The sequence below is a fragment of the Trachurus japonicus genome, chromosome 10 (assembly GCF_045865225.1).
Source record: "Trachurus japonicus isolate A0001 chromosome 10, Traja_1.0".
Classification (NCBI taxonomy): domain Eukaryota; kingdom Metazoa; phylum Chordata; class Actinopteri; order Carangiformes; family Carangidae; genus Trachurus; species Trachurus japonicus.
In genome coordinates this window covers 14528939-14549944 of record NC_140916.1, presented here as the reverse complement: position 1 = coordinate 14549944, position 21006 = coordinate 14528939, and the positions used below count along the sequence as shown (strand labels likewise).

The following is a 21006-nucleotide window of genomic DNA, read 5'->3' as shown; positions in this document are numbered from 1 at the left end:
TCGCTTACTTCTGCTTTAACCCACAGACAAGATAAGCAATCCCAATTTCCCCAACAAGTGCGATTAAAGTGGCTATAATGTTTTCTTTAGAGAAATGTAACTGGAACCATCCCACGGTATAACAGTAGCTCACCAGTGTGTTTTTACTTAGTTAGAGGGATAACATCTTGACCTTTGTGTGTGTGTGTGTGTGTGTGTGTGTGTGTGTGTGTGTGTGTGTGTGTGTGTGCGTAATGGCAAAATCAAGGCTCATTGTCATGGAGTTGTCAACACCGAGGGTCCTGTTTGTAGAGATAAGGCTTTTTCTTTCCAGGAGGTCACTTCCAGCAGCTGTGTGTGGCCACTGCAGATACGTGTAGCCTATCTCCACGACATTTCGCTTTCCTATCTTTTTGTCTGAAGTTGAGGAAGTGAAAGATCATTGACGTGACATAAGGTCCCCCGAGCTGCCGGTTTTGTTTTCCAGGAACACTCAGGAAATCTCTCCTACTAAAGATCCTCTCTGTGTTTGTTTCCAGAATCATTTATATGAAGGTTATGATTTTAACCTTAATTTCCCTTCTACACATCTCTCACATCACTTTCTCATTCCCTCTGTGTGTGTGTGTGTGTGTGTGTGTGTGTGTGTGTGTGTGTGTGTGTGTGTGTGTGTGTGTGTGTGTGTGTGTGTGTGTGTGTGTGTGTGTGTGTGTGTGTGTGTGTGTGTGTGTGTGTGTGTGTGTGTGTGTGTGTGTGTGTGTGTCTGCTGTAGTCATACCAACCAAACACTGACGCATAATACAGTGCTGAGCTCAGGGCATTATCAGTGATTGTAGCCACTTGGTGACTGTGAATCAAAATACATTTCCCAGTCATCTATCACACCAGCTCCATGAAACACTCCCTCCATAGCAGTGGAGTGGATGTAATAAAGGAAGCCGATCATTCATAAGGAGAATCCCACCTTTTAATTATGTGTACAAATAGGAGCGACACTCCCACTTTACACTCCAGTGAAATTCCATTTACCTCCCATAAGTGTCTGACCATTCATTAAAACTGTCAGCCTCCGGCACTTTCTCTCCTGAAATAGTTGGAAAAATCTCAGCCCTCACAGCCTTGATATTAAACGGGAAATGTGACTGTTTCATTTTCTGACAAGTTCAAACTAACTCTGTTGTATTGTTGCCATGATGGTTTAGTGTGATTCATCTAATGGATTTCTTAGGAATTTCACTGGAATTGTTTTGTTTGTCATCCTCCCCCCTAAGTGATATAAATTCTCCAAATCCTCTCAAGATTAAACGAGGCGTGTCCATGGCACTTACCCGCGTATCTTCTGGATTTCGTTTCTGAATTCCTTGAAATGCATTGCATAATCTACCCCACGTAGCTGGTTATATTTCTTTAGGGAAGTCTATACCACAGTTTGGGGGGGATTTTGTCATGAAATTTCCCTTCCGCTATTTACAGTAAATGACACCATATTACAAAAGAACCAATAGTGAAGTGAGCCCTTCATGACTTGAAAGTTGACTTTCACATTCATTTGTTTATTTACCAAGACAGCTTCACACACCATTAGCCGCACTACCACAATTACAATAACTATGTCCAGAAATGTTGTCAGATGTTTTTGATTGTAAAGTAAAAGACTATTACTTTTTGTCTTTTGTCCATATTTCACAGAAAACTGAAATCAAAACCAGCCTCTGCCCTTTTAATGCCCCATGAGACCCCGGGGGGGGAATCCCACAACTATGACTCAACCTATTGCACAATCAAAGTGTGAAAATATTTTGACTAAACCTCACCGGACCCCATCTAAAGGTACAGTTGAAAATGTTGCACAAAATATTCGCAAAAATATTGACTATATTCTGTAGTAGAGGGAATATCCCTTAAGTAAAAGTATCAATGCCATGATGTAAAACTAAATTACAAAGAAGTAGGGTATATTTACCATCAGTAAAATGATGACAAGTGTTATAGTGTATGACCAAACATTTTGTTGTTGGATTATTAGGCTACATTTAAATTTACCATAACATTTTAATATCATATCTGGTCAAGGTGAAGTTAATTTTACACATTTTAAAGTCAGTTTGGAAGAAGAGTTCATTGTTACCCATATTATCCATATTATCACACAACTATATACAATATAAAGTACTTAATATACCGAGAATTTAAATAGTGTTCCTTCATTTGTCAGAAATGCGCAATAAAGACACAAACAGGCATGTATGATAAAACATGGTGAATTGATTGTAGAATAAATAAAAAGTATTCCTTATAAGAGAAAGTGATACTGAGAAGTGATACTAAGAAATAAAGACAATATACCTCTTTGACACATACTGTGGTAAAAGTGGGAGTTGACATTGTAATACACATGTTAAGTACTCAAAAACTACAAGCTATAGAGCAGAAGATACCACAACGTAGAAATACTCTCTCTCTTTTTTTGTTTTTACATCATAATAGCAGCAAAATAAAGAATAATTCTCAATTATGCCAACACACTTGGAAGAATCTGTTTATATTTCATACGGCCTGTTCAGGTATTACTTAACATTCCTGTAGCCAAAGTAAACATGCTGTACTTTATTGAGTCACACAGATGTGAGACTGAAAGCTGGAACTAAATTAGATTAGGTGTTGCTCCTGTTTCCCAGTGTCGCTAACGACACAGTGGATGCTTTGTGTTAAACTACTGCAGCTCTCCGGAGAAAAGTGCTCCTCTATTATCTTCTCCATATTTAACAGTGCTGGAATGTGAGTGGGCCGGATGAATTGTCTAAACTTGTGTGTTTTGAGTCACATGCCGTTATCAGTACCTGTACGTAGTAATTCAGACGAACCTATACTATTTTAAGATCTTTTCTCATTGATCCTGCCCCGGGGTATTTAAGAGCGTGTACCCCGCCCATCTCTCTCTCTGGGTCCTCCCTCCTCCTCTGACTCGTGAAGTATGTTGAGTGCGATAGCCTCTAAGGAGTCATCAGACAGAGCAGAGCCAGCTGTGTGAGGTGTTACACACTTTCTCATCACAACCACAAAGGCACTTGAAACCAGAGGCACTTTTATCAGTTTCCTCCTCAGGTCCGTGGATATTTTAGGGCTGCGCTTGACACAAGGAGAAGCTGTAACCAGACAGAGGACGAGATGGCACTCAGGCAGAACTCTGACAAGGAGCCGAGCATCGAGTTGTTCATTAAGGTCAGTAATTTCTTTTCAGTTTCATTAGTTACTTCCAGGAGAAACTTCACTGTGACACATGTGGCAAAAAGGCATAGCTACACCTGAATTCACAATCAGAAGAGTGTGCTGCTATAGTTAGATATCACGGTGTGATCTAAGATAGAGAACATATAGACAAACAAAGGAGTCACACGAGGATAGCCTCTCATGTATCAGTGTTGTAAAAAAGGGCAGAGATACAACAAGTTGCTGAATGAGCAGCATAAATCAGAGGACAACTCTCAGGTTGAAGGCCACCGTCCTCAGATGCCATGTGCTACAGATGTTGAGGTGTTTGTAACCTCGGTCAGGGTCACGTCATGTTTTTTTTTTATCAGCGACCTCTGGTCACAGACAGACGGTCCGCCTTATCATCGGGCACCCAGAGGGGGCCTGAAGCATACAGGCTGACTGGCCCCAAGCCTGAAGACGGCACACCCACTTCACTTACGCACACATCCAGATACAGACGTCTATATCATCCTGCTTGTTCTCTCCTAATATCCAAACACTGAAAGACACTTTGTGCTTTTTTTTTCTTTTAGATGTTGGTATCAGTGAAGAAACATGATTTTTCCTCACATATAAAACAAGGTCAACTACATTATATCTTTGTAGATTAAATGTTCAAAGTTCAGTCAGACTAGTTTTACATTCAGGGGATTGTTTTATCTTTAAGCTGAGGGTTGGATGCAAAGATCCACTGAACAGCCAGCTGCCTGTTAGCTTAGCTCAGCATTATGATCGGACACAGAAAAATCATCCTAAAAGCATTTCCAAACACACTGATTATATCACATTTCATTATTCTGTATGAGATCCAAAGTAAGATGAAACTTCATGAGCTTGTGCAAGACCAGGCAGCTTCCTCTTGGTCAGATGCAGACACTGCCCCGGGACAAATAGTCAAACTGTTTCACTGTTGTTTATGTTTTTGTACAGATCAAACAAACTGTTGTGTAATGAGTTTTGGAGGTGCTGGAAGGCAGATTTGTATCTCTGTATAGAGCCAAGCTAGCTGTTTCCTTCAATCCCTCTCATGCTAAACTAAAACAATCCCTCTGCTGACTGTAGCTCCATATTTACTATACAAACATAATGTGAAATGTATTGTCAGTCTCCTCATTTAACTATCACTATGAGGGCAACCTCATCATTCCCCATGATGTCATACAATTTTTTATTTTACATCCACTTACTGACTACATTATGGCTCAAAGCAGGAGCTTAGTAAAACCCATGAAGGCTGTGACCACATGGTTGTTGTCATGGTTGGAGTTCGTTTTAAGGAGGAGCATGAATTTAACATCTGTTGTTTTTTTGGCGACAACACAATGCCTGCAATTTCCCTTCATAGAGGAAACTGCCTTTAATATCCCAGACACGCCTCTCCCTCGCTTGTTTATCAGCAGAGGAGAGATATTGTGATTGTAACTGAGATGCGTGGCTTTTTAATTTTTTAATTTGTAAAACTAAATATTCTGACGATACTTTTCCTGCACTTTTCAGGCTGGACACGATGGTGAGAACGTGGGGAACTGCCCGTTCTGCCAAAGGCTCTTCATGGTTTTGTGGCTGAAAGGAGTGAAGTTTACAGTGACCACTGTTGACATGAGGAAGTAAGCAACCCCCTTCTCCTCTGGCACAAACACTTCCTGAGCATCTGGTGCTGGTGACTTGCGCACAGAAACCTATTAAGAAGGAAACCACAGAGAAATTGAGAAGTTTGTTTTCCCTCCGTAATCCAATCCTTTCCTCATTTGTCAGTGGTTCGAGGGTGGAGTTTTTGAAGTGTATAAAGAGCTCTGTGTGGCCTTCACACAAACACCTTCTTTAATTGAAGGCTTTATTGTGTGAATTTCTCAGGGTCATTACCGGCGAGCAAATAAGATCAGGAAACTTTGAAAGGATGCTGATAATTGAATGATTCAGAACGCACACAGAGCGGGCTCTGAAACAGGCGGCCACTCCCAGGGCTCTGTGTTTTTATAACTAAACCAACAGCAACAGCTAATGTTGAAATCATTAATCCAGAGAGTCACATTTGATTCTGACAGCCTCGATAACCAAGAGGCTTTCTGTTGCCACATGCTTGATAACAGCCTGATTGTATAGCGCTGAATGAAAACGTGTAAAGTCTGAATCCTCTCCCCCACGTCTCCATCCCCCTTCCTCTGTTAATCTCTTTCTATATCTTCACCAGGAAACCAGCAGAGCTGAAGGACCTGGCCCCGGGGACAAATCCTCCTTTCCTTCTCTACAACGGCACCCTCAAAACAGACTTCATCAAAATCGAGGAGTTTCTTGAACAAACACTGGCACCTCCCAGGTATTACTGCGCTTAATCATTGTACAAATATTAATGAAGTGCGGATTTGATGACGGCTTACTTTCAGAGCACACCTTCACTCCTTTCTTCTCCTCCCTGCAGGTACCCTCATCTCAGCCCGCTGAACAAAGAGTCCTTCGACGTGGGTGCCGACATCTTTGCAAAGTTCTCTGCTTTCATAAAGAACAGCCCGAACAACACCTGTAAGATCAATTAAACATATAACAGTTCATTATGTTGTCACTTATTACCTTGATTATTTCACTATGTTGATGGATGTCGCCAGTGTGAAGGCGCAATTACGTTATGTAGTGGGGTGAAAAGTACCTTTAAGAAAATGCCCACAATTAATACAGTACAGTGCAGCAAGAAAAAAAGTGTGTCAAAATGTCTCTGTATTTCTGTCCCTTCAGTCCAGGAGAAAAACCTGCTGCGGGAGTTTAAACGCCTGGATCTTTACCTGAACTCCCCCCTCCCCGAGGAAATTGACCACAATTCAAGAGAAACCATCAGCGTCTCCAAGAGGAAGTTCCTGGACGGAGACCGACTCACCTTAGCCGACTGCAACCTGCTGCCCAAACTGCACGTTATCAGGGTGAGACACTGTCAGTTTTGGGGGGATCCTGTGGTTCAGTTTAGGGACATTTGGGTGCTCCTACTTGAAAACAAGTTTGAGGTACTTGGTGCTTCACTGACTTGAGTATTTTCATTACAAGGTTTTTTTTTGCTTTTGACTATTTTTGCCACCAAATATAGTGTCTGGGTGTGCCATTTGTCACACTTCAAATGTCTATCAGTTGTTAATAGACAAATAAGCTTTAATTATATCACACACATTTCAAACAAAGAGGCAACTCAAAGTGCTTTACATATGCAACAGAAGAACAATAACCAGAAAAAATTCAGTGAAGATAGAAGTGAATCAATGATATGAGATTCCTAAAGGCACGTAATATAATATACACACAGTATTAAGAGTAGACCAGAGATACATTATGTTATAAGCCACAATGCAGTAACACAAATTAAACAAATAAGATAAAGGTTCAAAAGAGAAACCAAAAGAGACACTTCCCCTCCAAGCCTCTGACACGTTCTCATTAAAACAACTGTTCAAAGCAAAAATGTTATGATCCATGTCCTCATCCATCCATTGACTGCTTATCCAGGCAGGGTGGGGCCGAACCCCTCTGTTGGGAACACAGTGGGTATATTTTAGGGGTTTTAAAGTAGTTTGAAACTGTTACAGACCACTAAATACTTGAACAGTATGAGATCATGTTTTATTTTTTAATAACATGTGCTTTTTACCTAAATTTGAAATGGAGTTCAACTTATTGTTGAATTAATACTTTCACTTTAATAAATGATATGAATACTTCTTCCACTTCTGACCTTTTTGCACTCTGTGTTTGCTTCATTTTTCTTTCTTTTTATTTCAGATTGCTGCCAAGAAATACTGCGGCTTTGAGATTCCTGCCGAGTTCACAGGTGTGTGGCGATACCTTGAAAACGCCTACGAGAGAGAGGAGTTTAAACAGACGTGTCCAGCAGACATTGAAATCGAGAAAGCCTACTTCAGTGTGGCCAGCAAGAGGAACTAACCAGTTTCCACTCTGTAACTTTTGTCCTGTTTTTCCCAAGTGTAACCATGTATGATCATCAGTAGAGGGCGCTAAAGTCTCCAGGAATAAACTGTGGCAATGAATCAGACACAAGTCCACATTAAAAACCTGTTGTTGTTGTTGTTGTTGTAGTAGACTTGGGGACATGCTACAGCTAAAATGTTTTATTGGTTGTTTGTATAGACTATTTATTGATAGTCGCTCACAGATGAAAGGTATTTCTATGCCACATTGAAAAGGCCAAATGTGCAATCGACTGTTGATGTAATTTAACAAATTTGTTTTGTTTATAGTGTAAATATTTTCCATGCTTTTATGATCAAAAATCCCTCATTGAAATATATGTGATTGTATTCGTGTGGGCAGCACCTTCACAAACAGTTCCTTTTTATGCAAGACATGAAATACACCTCTGTATCTTACCCTGTACAAACACAGTTTGATATTATTTGATTGTCTCACTGTCACAATAATAATAATAATGATAATATAATAAAACACTTAATTAATTTCTCATAATTTTGTGTGTGTGTGTGTGTGTGTGCGTGCTGATTGTGCTGCCTCATCATTGATATATCTAACATAAAAAACGAGGGCATGTCACATAAAAGACATCTCAGATATTCAAGTTTATTCTCAGCCACAAAAAAAGACAATTATACAACTCCAAAAATATATTTTCTGTTGATCCACTTTTGTCGATGAATGCACTGGGAAGCAAATTGATGGAGAGCGAAGATGTTTCTGTTGAGGCTTTGTCAGACTCCTGCTGCTGTTGTACTTTAGTTGGTCACACAGTATTTCCAGAAACACGCTGTCAGAAAATCAGAGGGGGATGAATTAGCAACAAAAGTAAAAGATACCTCAAACTCCTCAATGCACTTATGTTACTTGTAATGTAATATTTTAATACTGACCTAATGTTGTAATCACTAGTTTATCCACATCAAGGCTATAAGATAAGTGTTACATGTTGTGCAGACTTTGAAGGTCTTGATCCATAATTTACCTTTATTAACTCTTTATTCTTCTTATATTGACAGGTTAGATTGAAGAAATGAATCGCCATTTGGGATTAATATCTGAATCTGAATCTAATCATATTATCATTAATCATGTACTCCTGCATGTTAATGTTTTAACATACTAGGTCATTAACTGCTTCTGTTTAAACTGATAATTGATGACAATACAGTGGCTGTAATAATATACAATAGGAGAAGTTTACATTAATATAAATGACAAATACTGTCAACTACATCTTTCACTCTTTAATTAAACTCTGTGCAGTTACTATATCTCATATAGTCATAAGCAATCTCTCTCTCTCTCTCTGTCCCTTAGTCTCATCTTGCTCAGGTGTAAATAATCTAGTTACATAGCACAAGCCTTGGTTAAACATCCTTTGCATTAGTTCATTGCATAATAATAACGTCAGTTCTGATACTGTATCACATCAGGTATTGTTATGTGATCTCACTTGAGGACTAAAACACCTGAACCTTCATCAGTGACAGCCCATAAGTAACAGGTGTGGCTCACGCTCGATAGTAAAGAACCAGTCACTCACCTCTTTTGTTTGTTTTTGGCAAGTTCTGCTCTGATCTTAGAAAACCATGAGAGCGAAGTTTGTCGGCTGCCGCCAGCTTCAAAACGGCTTCTTTCAGATCCTCGACCTAAAGACAAGAAGAAAAACGTGTAGACATTTGGTGATCACATGACACCAATTTCAGCCTCTCTGCATTGGCTTTCAGGTATAAATAATAAAAAAAAATCACAATCTATAGTAATAACATAATAAACTTTTATTTATGAGGCTTTTTTCTTTTCTTTGCTTATCTTTTTGTTTTAAATCCATGTAAAACTGTCAATTTTCTGAATAAAATGCTGAAATAATAAAAGAGAAAAGAGAAAACACATCTGAAACCAGAAGAAGAAGCAGTTTTAAAAGATGGCTCTGATTCTTTCTGATTACAAAAGCCTCAAATTTATTGTCACACAAACTCTGGAACAGCCTTCATCATCCTACTTGCTTTAATTCTCACTCTAAAAAAAAAACCCTCCTTTTTTCACATCTATTTCTGTGCCGGGTCATGATAAACAATTTTTTTTTTGTCTCAGTCATTTCTGCTATTATGTTCCATGTTACGTATTTTGCTCGTGATTTAATTTAGTTTTTTGCTTGAGCTTATTTGCTGCAGTGTACTGGTTTATAGTTCTATTGCAAAAGTGTAGAGGGATGCACATTACAAATCTTACCACGTTTGCAAATTTGTCTTGCTGAGCTGACTCCTTCATCCCTGAGGGAAAAATGTTATAAAAGTTGAAACAACATTATTTTGAAAATCATATTGAAATCATATATTATGTTTTATTATTCTTCTTTTTTTTTTACCTTTATTCCAGGAGTCTCTGCCTCCGTTGTAATGCATCAGTAGAGGGTACAGATTATTCAGATTATTCTGCTCCTGCTCCACAGCAGCATTGGGCCCATCCCCGACTTCGGACACTAATTTCTGAGTGAAATCTGTTGAAATAAAACAACATCAATCAGACATTATGTTTCAACATCCCTGCAGTGATTTCCTTTACACCAGACAATCTCATGTCTCACAGGTTTAAGTTTAAAGTAGTCAATGTCCATCACGAGAAGTTCATTTTAAAAGTTATGATGCATAATTTTCTGTATAATTGAGAGCATATACTGTATAATATTCAGAGAGTCTTACCAGGCTGTGGCTCCAGGTTGGTGTCCGGGTACAGAGGGAGGGCATGTGTCCGTCTTGCAGAGCAAATTACAGCTACAAGGTAAAACAGAGCTGCAGAAAGCATGGTGCCTGTATCTTTAGATGACCAGATCTGGACTATACCTCAGCTTGACTGAGAACTTCACTTATATACTCTCAGTGGCCATCCATCACTAGCTGATCAATACATTATCATCACACCCAGTCTCCCTCTTAATGGTTTGGACAGGATGGATCGGGCGTCATCGACACAATTTAGGGGACCCTGTCGATTCAGCCGGGGCCTATCTGTGCTTGTACAGAGGGGCCTAACAAATGTTTACTCTGCAGCAGCAATCAGTGGCTGTCCAACGGAGCTCTGATGGTTTTTTTGTCCAGTTCGAGTCATTGCTCATGTCTGAGGTCACAGAGCTGGTGGACGTTTATGTCTGAGGGTCTCTGACTGCGTCATTATTGAATTGAATGATTAACATCTCTGAGGTCATTGATTATGACTGTCTGTAGAGCAAACAGGTGGCATTGTGGTAAATCGTGTTTAAGGTACAGACACTAATGCTTTGTTCCTCTTCACATTTTTGTTTCATGTTTTATTTCTCTTTACATTTTTGCAGTTTTAATTTCAACCAGTGTACTACTGCTGCAATTCCACTACACGGGTTGCATTTTGCACATTTGTTCTTTACACAGTGTAAAATCTAAATCGTTACTGTGCAAAAACAAGGTCATCTCTGATGCCACCTGCTTCTATTTTGAGTTAATAATGTATTTCAATTATTGCAATTTATTCTGTAGCAAAGTAGGAACCATATTTCATTGCAATCCATCCAACATTTTACCCAAAAACCACAAATACTTGGTGGTGCTAACGTGAGCTCAAAAAAAAAAGCATTTTTCCTGTATAATTAAGATGACATAAGGAAAATTGTATTTCCTCATTTATTACTTTTTGTTTAGATGTTGAAAATAAGAACATAATCTAGAGTGATTGTTTTTAAAATGATTTAAAATCAAAATAAGTCTTATACCTGAAGTCTTCACCTGTTGGAGGGGGCTGCAGGCCACGAGGCTTTTAGTGAAAGGTCACTAATGCCCCTCTGATAAGTCTTCATGGCATTAGATGATTTGTCTCCATGTCTCTTCAGTTGCTGTTGAAAACATATTTGGTTTGTTTGGCTGCTGAATGAGAGGAAGTGAAGGCACAGCAGAGTTTAGCACTGAGGTCAAACAGTGACTCACAATAACAACAACAGCCACATGGAAAAATTGGTCATTTAAAGAGGAGCAGTAATGAAACAGAAATAAACCATCACAATTAAAATTCCATTTATGATTTATGTTGAAGTGCTTTTAGTCAGAAACAGAGGAACGCCGCACACTCAGCTCCAGTTGCAGAGAGTTTTATCAGACAACGTTTCGGCCCGTTCGGCCTTTGTCAAGTCTAGTGAAGTGCTTTTAGTGGCGAAGGGAAATGTGACTTTAGGGTCATGACGACCTCCCCTGACTTTGACCTGATGGTTTTGATACAAACTCAAACTGACAGATGTGTTTATTGTGTTTATAGACAAATATTTGTGGAAAGATTTGACTTGACTTCATCGTGTGTCCTCACTTGAGAGCAACTTTTGCAGTATTTGGTCTAATTTCTTTGTTAACTGTTCAAATCCTGATTGATTAATAGAATATGGGCAGTTTCGGTAAACAACTTCTGGAGGTCATCTGCTGTGTCACTGCTTATTCTCCAAGATCACAAGGGAGTCGACATGTTGCAAAAACGTATACAGACTAAATGACTGAATAATAATCTAATTACAAATAAGTGTGTTTATCTACAGTATATTTGTGACAGACGACTATCTGTGGCTGTTGACAGTTCATCTATTATGTTTTACTTTACTTTAAAAAAAAAAACTTACAGTTTATTTAGTAATATTCTGCATTAAAATTATGATCATAAAGAAAATTGGAATATCGTGCTCTGTTATGTGTTGTATAAAATTTAAAATATGAGTAGTATCATACTTACAAAATGTAGCCTATTTAGAAATATAAATTCAATATCTTTTTTCTTGTAAAGGTTTTTAATAAACACATTTATCAAATGACCTCCACTTACAGACAAAGATAGTTTGGTTTAATGATTAATATATTGGGCACACAGTAGTAAATACACAAACATTTTATGATATACAATAATTCCTCATCAGTAGGCCCACTACCAAATTTACTGCTAGGAAAATGTATAAAAAACTTTTAAGTTATGATTTTTTGTCTCTTAAAAAGATAGGAAACAAATATTCCCAGAAATTAAGCCTGAACTTTGCCTGTCTTTCGTTATTCTAATTTCTTAACTCCTTTTTTTTTTTTATTGATTATTTTACTGCTCCGTTTTATGTTGAATTAAAATGCCTGATGTGTTTTTTTTCACACCTTATCATTTGGTGTTGTTTTGCTTTTGTTATGTTTTTCCTTTCCTTATGACTCCCCTAATGTTTTGTTTTGTTTTGTTTTTCACTTTTTTTTAATGAACTTAATTTTCACTTGTATTATTATAATTATACTTAGAGAGTTTTTAAAAAGTAGTAACAAGACTTCTCAGGGTATACACAATGGAAAAAATAACAGCAAAGCTCAACCTTGACATGGCCTTATTCAAGAGGAGGTGGAATCCACTAATTACTTACTTTGGACTAACATTACAGGACACCTAGACGATTCAGCATAGACACCTACAGGCCTGGACCCTCAAAAGTAAAAGGGTGTATTTCTGTTTTTATTATTTCATTTCATGAGTATCAATCACCATGGAAATTCTACTCAATTTGATTTTTACATAATTATCAATATTTTTATTATCTATTCAACCATTTATTTTAACTTTCAGACCTCTGTCATAAGAATATGGAATAACCTTGGTTCTCTGTTCATGCTGTTCCTATTTTTGGCCTTTTCTACTTTTTTTTTACTCAGATATGGAACAAAAGAATTTAAAGCTTTTAACAAGAATAATTCTGTAAGTGTGTTTAAAGCAGAAGTAAGCGATCCGGTCGTTTTCGCTAATGCTGCGTTCCAGGCAGGCTTTTGAAATCGTAAATTACAGCTTCAAGTCACAACTTACGACTTTGTAGCGTTTCAGGCAACCCATTCGTGTTTTTTGTATTATCTGCTTGGTCATGTTGGCCACATGTTGAAAGAAATTTTTTGAATTTTGTCTATTTTGGCTACATATTGACGGATATATTTTGAATTGTGTCTATGTTATGCCGGATTTTGTTAAAGCAGAAGTAAGTGATATATTTGTGTTAATATAAGTCTTAAATAGTTATATCTTCCGACAGCAATCACTTACATAGAGTGTTTGGACTGAAACACGGGTCTCTCAGTCCCTCTGCTCTGCTCTGAGCCGAAGAGAAAACATTTATCGTATCCTACAGTTTTTATCCAATGAGGAGAGAGAACGGCATGCAGGGCTGTGTGTGCAGCCAAGGAACGCCGTGAATGTGGTGACGTAGCGACGAGGACTGTTATGGTGCGTTCAAGGAAACTCGTATTTTTCCGACCGTGAAGTGGTACCAGTTCGATCTGGTACGAGTTCACCGGTCGGAAGTTACAAGTGGCCGTTATAGTGACTTTCACCGGTAAAACAGGTCGGAAAAACACGAGTGGGTTGCCTGGAGCGCTACAAAGTCGTAAGTTGTGACTTGAAGCTGTAATTTACGGTTTCAAAAGCCTGCCTGGAACGCAGCATTAGCGAAAACGACCGGACCACTTACTTCTGCTTTAATAAAAATTTAGATTAAAAAAAAAAAAAACACAGTCAGACCGGAAGCTGTAGGAGTGACCCGTCTCCAGCAGGGGGCGGTGGCGCGGCACGGCGGCTTCGGGCTGCCGTTAAAACCCTCGGCGAGGAAGACGAAGGACCAAGAAGAGGAAATATGAGGAAACAGAATAAGTTGTAGTCGTGTTGTGAATCATGCCCCCACCTAGTTGATCAATGATTGTCTCGCCTGACGTTTTGAACCTCGCCGAGCAGGAAGAGTGGGAGCTGGAAGACGAGCGGAGCAGCGGCAGCAGCAGCAGCAGCTGACCAGGCAGCAGCAGCAGCGTTTTACCCCGACCAGGTGCAGTAAAACCTCCTGTATTTCCCTCTGTTTACGTCGCTAACAAGAAGCGTTGGAGTTAGCCGCGACATGTTCTCGATAAGAGGATGAAAGCAGCTAACACTTAGCCACAGTTACAGCTGCTTAATCGTCTACAGTACGAGCCCTGCTGGTCAAGAAGTTAAGTCAAACTGAAGCGTTTTGCTCTACGTCGATGTTAAAAAACAAACAAACGCAGTGGGAACAGTTAAAACAGATGTCGGATGTGTCTTTATGTCGAAACTGTCAACCTGAAATGTTAATGATACCATGCCACACACAGCATTTCCTTACACGCAGTCTAAATGCCAGTAAAGGTAAAACTGCAACAACTAGTTATTAGTTTTTTCTGAGAATATATCTTGTGACTTCTTTGCAGATTGACCATTTGTGCTTTTAAAAGAAAAGAAAAAAAGACTTTGATAATAAAAAAACAAACAAAAAGTGGAAACAGTTCAAACGGACAGATGTCAGATGTGTCTTTACGTCAACCTGACATGTTAATGATACCACGTCACACAGCATTTCCTTTCTCACAGTGTAGAAATACTACCAGTAAAGGTAGATCTGCAACTATTAGTAGTGGTGGGGCATTAGTGGTTATTTAATCAGTCAAATCGACTGATGTGAAGTTGTTAACCTATGATGATGGTAAACTATATTTTGCCTTTTTTGCACATTGTTATCAGATCAAACCAGAAAGTAGATCAGGCTTTGGGGGAATTAGGTTTGAACAGGAACGTCATCTTTATCTTGTTTAATAATTTACTTACAATAAACAGCACTAAGAGCATTCACAAAGTAACATACAAATTGGCCCATTTCAGACTTTTTATAGATCATAATATCTTGTTGGGTTTTTGTTATTCCTATTTGCTGTTGTTCAAGGTAGACTGTTGTCTTGTAAATTACCCCTTAAGGATCAGTAAAATTCATAATTTCTATCATTTGATATTACTATTATTTTTTGTGTTCCTCAGAATCAGCAAAGTGATTAGTAACTAAAGCTCTATGTCTCCAGACAAATAAAACAAAACATGACTCAGTTTTGTGTCATAAATTAATGAGCATTTGATATTTCATAAAAGATAAACCAAGATGAGCATAATATGTATTAAAGAATATAACCAGTTGTGGCATTTTAGTTATGTTTTCCATTCAATCGTTTGGTTGATGACACTCCAAAGTCCAACTGAACTTATCTCATAAAAGGAAGAGGTGCAGCTTATATTCACAGCTGAGGAGCTGAAACTGATCATGTTTGACATTTTTGCATGCAAGGCTGCTTCTAAGACAAACTGTTTGTCAAAATATTAGCATATTGGATCAATAAACAAATGGTTTCAGTTCTAAATCAGTTAAAGCTGCATGTCCTGTGTGTATTTTCCCTTTTTTTCCCCCCAGTATCCGTTGCCAAAATGTTGTCCGAAGGAGGCTCTTTTGTGAAGGGGATGATGTTGGGAGGCCTGTTTTGTTTGGTGCTGTCGCTCCTGGGTAGTTTCACTCCCGGCACAGAGTCCAGGACGGAGGATCACAATCATCATCACGTCATGGCTCCGAGTAAAGACGAGTTGAACCGCCTGTCTGACGGCGGCCAGATACAGGAGTTGAGCAATCAGGTCCGGGTCTATTGCATCATCATGGTGCAGCCCAAGATCCTTGTTTACTGGGCTACGGCCGTGGACACCTGGAGCAAACATTGCGACAAGGCTGTGTTTTACACCTCGGAGTCCTCTAAAGCGCTCGAGGCTGTAGACCTGAACGAGAAGGACGACTGGGCGCGGCTACGCAAAGCCCTGAAGCACGCCTATGACAACGCCGGAGACCTGCGCTGGTTCTTTGTGGCACAACCCACAACATTTGCCATCATTGAGAACCTGAAGTACCTGGTGCTGGCGAAGGATCCCAGCGAGCCTTTCTATCTGGGCAACGCCGTAAAGTCAGGGGAGCTCGAGTACGTGGCCTACGAAAGCGGGATCGTCCTGAGCTACGAGGCTCTGAAAAGGCTGGTTCACGTGTTCCAGGACGAAGACAAATGTCCAGAGAGAGGACGAGCGCTGTGGAAGCTGAGCGAGGACAAGCAGCTGGCCGTGTGTCTCAAGTACACGGGAGTGTTTGCGGAGAACGGAGAAGACGCACACGGAAAGGGCCTGTTCAACAGCAAGAGCGTCGACAGCCTGATAGGGGACAGCATGAAGAACAACCCCAACAACGTGGTGGACGGCTGCTGCGCCGACTTGGCCGTCACATTCTCCGGGATGTCGCCGAATCAGATGCAGGTTATGATGTTTGGAGTTTACAGACTCCGACCATACGGGCACGAATTTCACGACTCGTTAACATTTTACCCTCCCGAAGGATCAGACAATGACTAGAGAAGACTTGTTCCATCATGCTGGATGTGGCATTTTAATTATTTTTGCGTCTGTGATGGCAAAACCAAGTTTTGGGAGATGGTTTTCTTATGCTGTTTGTAAAACTTGATCCTGGGTGGAAACAACACTTTTATGTATATTTGTACCTTTTGCACTTGGCACAATCAGCACCCCATTTCTTTGTGCTGTAGGTAGACAGAGCCGATGGGAGTGCCATCCTTTTGAATGAAGATATAACTGGGAAATATATTATGGAACTGTGACATGGAACAAGATAATCTGGAAGTTTTGGTTACTATAATATTGTCATGTATCTTAAATGTCCGTCTTTTTGTCGTCTTAAAGCTTAGTTATAAGGTGTTCTGAAATGATTTAACTGTTCAAAGCGCTTGGTCATCTTCACCACATTACAAATGAATCCTGTGTTTGTTTTTTCGGAGAATACATCTTCTGACTTATTTCAAGATTGTACGGAAAAACCAGCAGTCATTGAATCATATGTGATAACCCCACTGGGCTCTCAATGAAGTGCATTTCTTCCCATGCAATGCTTGTTAATCTCTACATATTAGCAATTGGCCTTCACATCTAAATTAAGTACTTTTTTCTGTATACTCAAACGAAACTTTGTGTCACTGTTCCGCTGACATTTTAAAAACAGATGACATGGCTTCAGATTGACCACTTGTGCTTTTTATAAAAAAAGGAGAAAAAAAAGTGAAAAAAAAAAACTTTGATAATAAAATAAATAAAAAGAATGACTGGCTGATGATTACAGGGTGGGATGGGAGAATGCTCAATGTGAAAAACCATGGTAGCTTAAATGTTATGTATGAAGTTACTCAAAATAAACCTGACAGCAGTCACTCTGTTGACTGTCACCTGAAAGTCAAGTATAATAACCAGTCCAACAGCCATTCAGTCTACATGTAAACATGACACCTGAGTTGTTGTGTTACTGTGTCTGATGTATAAAACCTGTTAATCAAGATAAGTCCGATCAAAGAACTGGCCTCGTATAGTATATTATATTGATTATAGTAAGTATATTAAATTATTATATTAAGGCTTTTCCATGCCTTTATTTGATAGTACAGTCGAGAGAGACAGGAAATGGGGAGGCAAAGAGAGGGGGAATCACACGCAGGAAAGGGCCATCCGATCCGATGCGGGATTTGAACCGGGGCCGCCTGCACGAGAACTACAGCCTCAACACATAGGGCGCCTGCTTAACCTACTGCACCACTCGGGGCCCAAAGAACTAGCCTCTTAAAATCAACACAACAACATGGGCATCAAAAACCACATGAAAACCGAATTTAAAGCAAGATCTCTCTTTTATTTGTGCATAATGGCAACTGATTCAAAGCCTCCAGCAGGTTACGCAGCGAAGTCCGTAAGTGTAAACAGTTGACTGGCAGTTCATGCCTTCACTGTCAAGAAACTCCACACTTTGCGGGGAGGGGGTTGGGGTGCGGGATGGGCGGTGGGTTGTTGCGGTGGTGTTGATATCATCATCATCATCATCATCATTATCATTTATACGTCTTCATGTGCCACAGTCCGTCATTCAGATAGTGAACGTTCTCAATTCCAATTCCCTTGTTGACTTTTTCTCTGTTTGCAAAGAGACAAGATCAGATCAGATGAAGACAACAGCAAATACAGAAAATGTTTTTTGTTTCTGTGAACTGGACTTACATGCTATCTGCAGACATCTTCATAACGCCAACACAAAGTGCATGTTGTTTTCCCTCTGCCATTATGGCCTGCATTCTCTTGTTAAGGACAGACCGGTTTATTCGTGACTTTATACAGCTGCTCATGCTGTCAGACTATTTCCCCGAGTATTTTGAATAGTTTTGTGTATGAATGTAAAACAACAGGATAGAAAAATATTCATCTCTATGACTCAGAACCATTCAACACATGTAGTACAGTATGAACCATCTCAAGGTACAGTAATATTGGGCCCCAGAAACACAATACTATTAAAAGAGCTGGAATTATAAATCAATTGACAGAAAATGACAAAACTGACAATAAGTTTGATAGTTGATTACCTCCAAGTCTTTTTATAGCAAAAATGTCAGAAGCTCAGTGATACCAACTCATCAAATGTAAGTATTTCCAAGTTTGCCAGTTTTCTGTCATAGTGGACTTAACATGTCTGAGGTTTAGCAGCTGCTTAGAGAAAAAAGTAACTTGTATACAGGTAATACTCAGAAAATTAGAATATCGTGAAAAAGTTCATTCACTTCCCCATGATTGCGAACTGTACTGAACCAGACAGAGAGCTTTTAAAGGCTCAGGAACCCTTTGCAGGTGTTTTGGATTAATTGGCTGACGAGGCTGTGACAATTTGAGTTACAACATTGAACTTTTTCACGATATTCAAATTTTTTGAGAGGGGTTTTCATAAGCTGTAAGCCATAATAATCAAAATTCTAACAAATAAAAGCTTGAAATATCTTGCAATGCCTGTTATGAGCCTAAATAATATATTCATTTCACCTTTTAAGTTGAATTACTTAAATGAATGAACTTTTTCACGATATTCTAATTTTCTGAGTATTACCTGTATGATATAAAGAATGGGAACAAATAATTGTCAGGCATTAAGGAAGTGTTGCTACTTGGTTATTGTTGGTTAGATTACTCCTAAATGTATAACAACCAACCAATCTAAAATAATTGAGACCTTGTGACTAGATCTTTATTTGAATGGTGTATATTTTCTGACAAATCTGTGCAGTCAGAAATGATATAAAGTGAACCTGGGGTTTGTGTGGGCTCTGGGGCAGATAATACTCCAGCATCATGTACAAAAGGATACAACTACTGTGTCAGCATCAGCTGGGTGGAGTTTAGCGCCTGGTGACGTCAGCCCGGGACACATGATGTTGGCTCCACTTAAGACAAATTTAATGGCCCCTTTGTCTACTTGCTGGTGTGGAAGAATGAAAGGATCTATGAAAAGAGGAGTAAGTTTGTTATAAATATGAGGAAATCAAAATGCAACAGTCAATAAGTTAGCAATAGTGAAGCTTACATTTATGCAACAGTCTGAGGGTGGGGTAGAACGGTCCTTCTCTCTGTCTGAAGAAAAGCAGCTCTCCATTCACTGTCAGGATTTCAATATGTTCATGGCTGGGGGATTAAAAAGATGAAAAACATCTATAACATCCACTATAAAGAGACACTGTGTATGGCATTGGTGAGAAAAATTGAAATCAGTGATCATACCATCTCACTATTTTGACAGGATCCTTTTTTGGCATTATGTGATTGAGCCATGTCTCGATGTCAGGAAACTGGTCCAGCAGCTGATTTTTGATGCCTTTGATCACCGATGTCTTCAGCTGGATGCAGTTAGACACGTTCTCCTTCTCATCGAATCTGAAATAAACGATATGCAACATGAAGGTCATGAGGTGTGTGTGTAGCTAAGACCTGTAGGGAAATATAGGAAGTGGACCTTAACATGAATTTGGCTAAAGTGAGCACTAAAATGATGACGTTGAAGGTCATCCTGCAACAAAAATACCATTTCCAACAGCATGAACCATTGTTATTCAGCAGTTTTAAAATGATGTCATTCCACAAAATAAGTGCTTATTCTTTGGACATGTGAAATACATTGTTCTGGTTGCATTTCTGTGTTTCTACACAGGTAGGGTTTAAAATTAAGCTTTTTCACTCGGGTTTTCACACAGTGAAGGATCTGGATACTTTCAACACTGCATTATTACTTTCATCACAGAGGAGACCATTGTGAGATCTGTGGATACAGAAGAGCTACATTTAGTATTACTGATTATACGAATCCACGTAGCTATGAGACTCTAGTTTTCAAAGTCAATGCACTCTAGCTGGAGTAGGGATTTGCCTGTGTGGTTTCAATTGTCTCAAGATGACACGACTTGATTATGATTTCTGGATTTACGGCGTCATTGTCTTGATCAGACCCATTCAGCTTTTCATCTGTCTCGCACCTTTTCTGATGCAACAACACCAGGTAATTTCATTCAATGTAATAGTTCATGTCAACTTGTCTAATTGCCCGTGAAGATGAACTATCAAGATTTCTAGTCAGATAGCATTAGCCACCTAGCTACGGCTAGCTAATGCTACAACATGGAAATAACTCTGCAGCAACGTACTTTTTGAACATCCTCGTTGGTCGCCGTTAGCGTGGTCCTCAATCGCGACAGAACTTTTTCCGCACTTACTGCACCGGGTCGGGCGTGGCAAACACAAGTAAGTAACAAAATACAAAGAATGTATTAAGTAATGCTAAGGTAGTTTCCACGCCTGTTTATCAGTGACGGGCCAGCGGCAGTGTTAAGAGTTGCGTCATTTTACGACGGTTCGTGACTTCACCCGGCAGGTCAGGCTGAATTCGACGGTCGCCAGGGTAACAGAAACATTTAGGTTTCAAAAAAAAAAAAAACTGTAGCAAGGTGTTAAACCTTTAACAGACAATAATATGTTGTTTAGGTTATTTTAGTTTTGGCTTTCTTATTAGGAGGGAAAACGAGAGAGAGAGAAAAATTAATAAAAAGATGAGAG

The 21006-nt window shown here is 39.3% G+C and overlaps 4 protein-coding genes across 4 annotated transcripts; 2 read left to right on the top strand and 2 right to left on the bottom strand.

Moving 5' to 3' along the window:
* The first annotated feature begins 2985 nt into the window (after positions 1 to 2985).
* clic2 (CLIC family member 2) lies at positions 2986 to 7695 on the top strand. The gene is made up of 6 exons (XM_085789400.1): positions 2986 to 3201; positions 4732 to 4841; positions 5426 to 5551; positions 5654 to 5754; positions 5965 to 6146; positions 6994 to 7695. Exons 1-6 carry the CDS (start codon positions 3148 to 3150, stop codon positions 7153 to 7155), a joined length of 735 nt encoding a protein of 244 aa, XP_085645526.1. The 5' UTR covers positions 2986 to 3147; the 3' UTR covers positions 7156 to 7695.
* A 237-nt stretch (positions 7696 to 7932) lies between these two features.
* urp1 (urotensin-related peptide 1) lies at positions 7933 to 10358 on the bottom strand. The gene is made up of 5 exons (XM_085788708.1): positions 9906 to 10358; positions 9572 to 9703; positions 9436 to 9476; positions 8747 to 8852; positions 7933 to 7990 (listed from the first exon to the last, which is right to left on the bottom strand). Exons 1-5 carry the CDS (start codon positions 10006 to 10008, stop codon positions 7959 to 7961), a joined length of 414 nt encoding a protein of 137 aa, XP_085644834.1. The 5' UTR covers positions 10009 to 10358; the 3' UTR covers positions 7933 to 7958.
* A 3484-nt stretch (positions 10359 to 13842) lies between these two features.
* On the top strand, positions 13843 to 16898 carry c1galt1c1 (C1GALT1-specific chaperone 1). The gene is made up of 2 exons (XM_085789370.1): positions 13843 to 14041; positions 15464 to 16898. Exon 2 carries the CDS (start codon positions 15478 to 15480, stop codon positions 16432 to 16434), a length of 957 nt encoding a protein of 318 aa, XP_085645496.1. The 5' UTR covers positions 13843 to 14041; positions 15464 to 15477; the 3' UTR covers positions 16435 to 16898.
* Positions 16899 to 17749: 851 nt separating this feature from the next.
* Positions 17750 to 20806, bottom strand: mcts1 (MCTS1 re-initiation and release factor). The gene is made up of 6 exons (XM_085789369.1): positions 20598 to 20806; positions 19681 to 19833; positions 19487 to 19584; positions 19271 to 19404; positions 18136 to 18203; positions 17750 to 18051 (listed from the first exon to the last, which is right to left on the bottom strand). The coding sequence occupies exons 1-6, from the start codon at positions 20606 to 20608 to the stop codon at positions 17970 to 17972; spliced, it is 546 nt and encodes a 181-aa protein (XP_085645495.1). The 5' UTR covers positions 20609 to 20806; the 3' UTR covers positions 17750 to 17969.
* Positions 20807 to 21006: the final 200 nt, after the last annotated feature.

Coding starts and splice junctions, on each gene's coding strand:
- clic2 (XM_085789400.1), top strand. CDS start 3,148: ATGGCACTCAGGCAGAACTCTGACAAGGAGCCGAGCATCGAGTTGTTC. Junction 4,842..5,425: donor ACCACTGTTGACATGAGGAA/GTAAGCAACCCC, acceptor TATCTTCACCAG/GAAACCAGCAGAGCTGAAGG. Junction 5,552..5,653: donor CAAACACTGGCACCTCCCAG/GTATTACTGCGC, acceptor TCCTCCCTGCAG/GTACCCTCATCTCAGCCCGC.
- urp1 (XM_085788708.1), bottom strand. CDS start 10,008: ATGCTTTCTGCAGCTCTGTTTTACCTTGTAGCTGTAATTTGCTCTGCA. Junction 9,477..9,571: donor CAGAGACTCCTGGAATAAAG/GTAAAAAAAAAA, acceptor TTTTTCCCTCAG/GGATGAAGGAGTCAGCTCAG. Junction 7,991..8,746: donor GCCAAAAACAAACAAAAGAG/GTGAGTGACTGG, acceptor ATTTTCTGACAG/CGTGTTTCTGGAAATACTGT.
- c1galt1c1 (XM_085789370.1), top strand. CDS start 15,478: ATGTTGTCCGAAGGAGGCTCTTTTGTGAAGGGGATGATGTTGGGAGGC.
- mcts1 (XM_085789369.1), bottom strand. Junction 19,405..19,486: donor CCTCAGACTGTTGCATAAAT/GTAAGCTTCACT, acceptor CTCTTTTCATAG/ATCCTTTCATTCTTCCACAC. Junction 18,204..19,270: donor CTGATGCTGACACAGTAGTT/GTATCCTTTTGT, acceptor AAGAGAATGCAG/GCCATAATGGCAGAGGGAAA.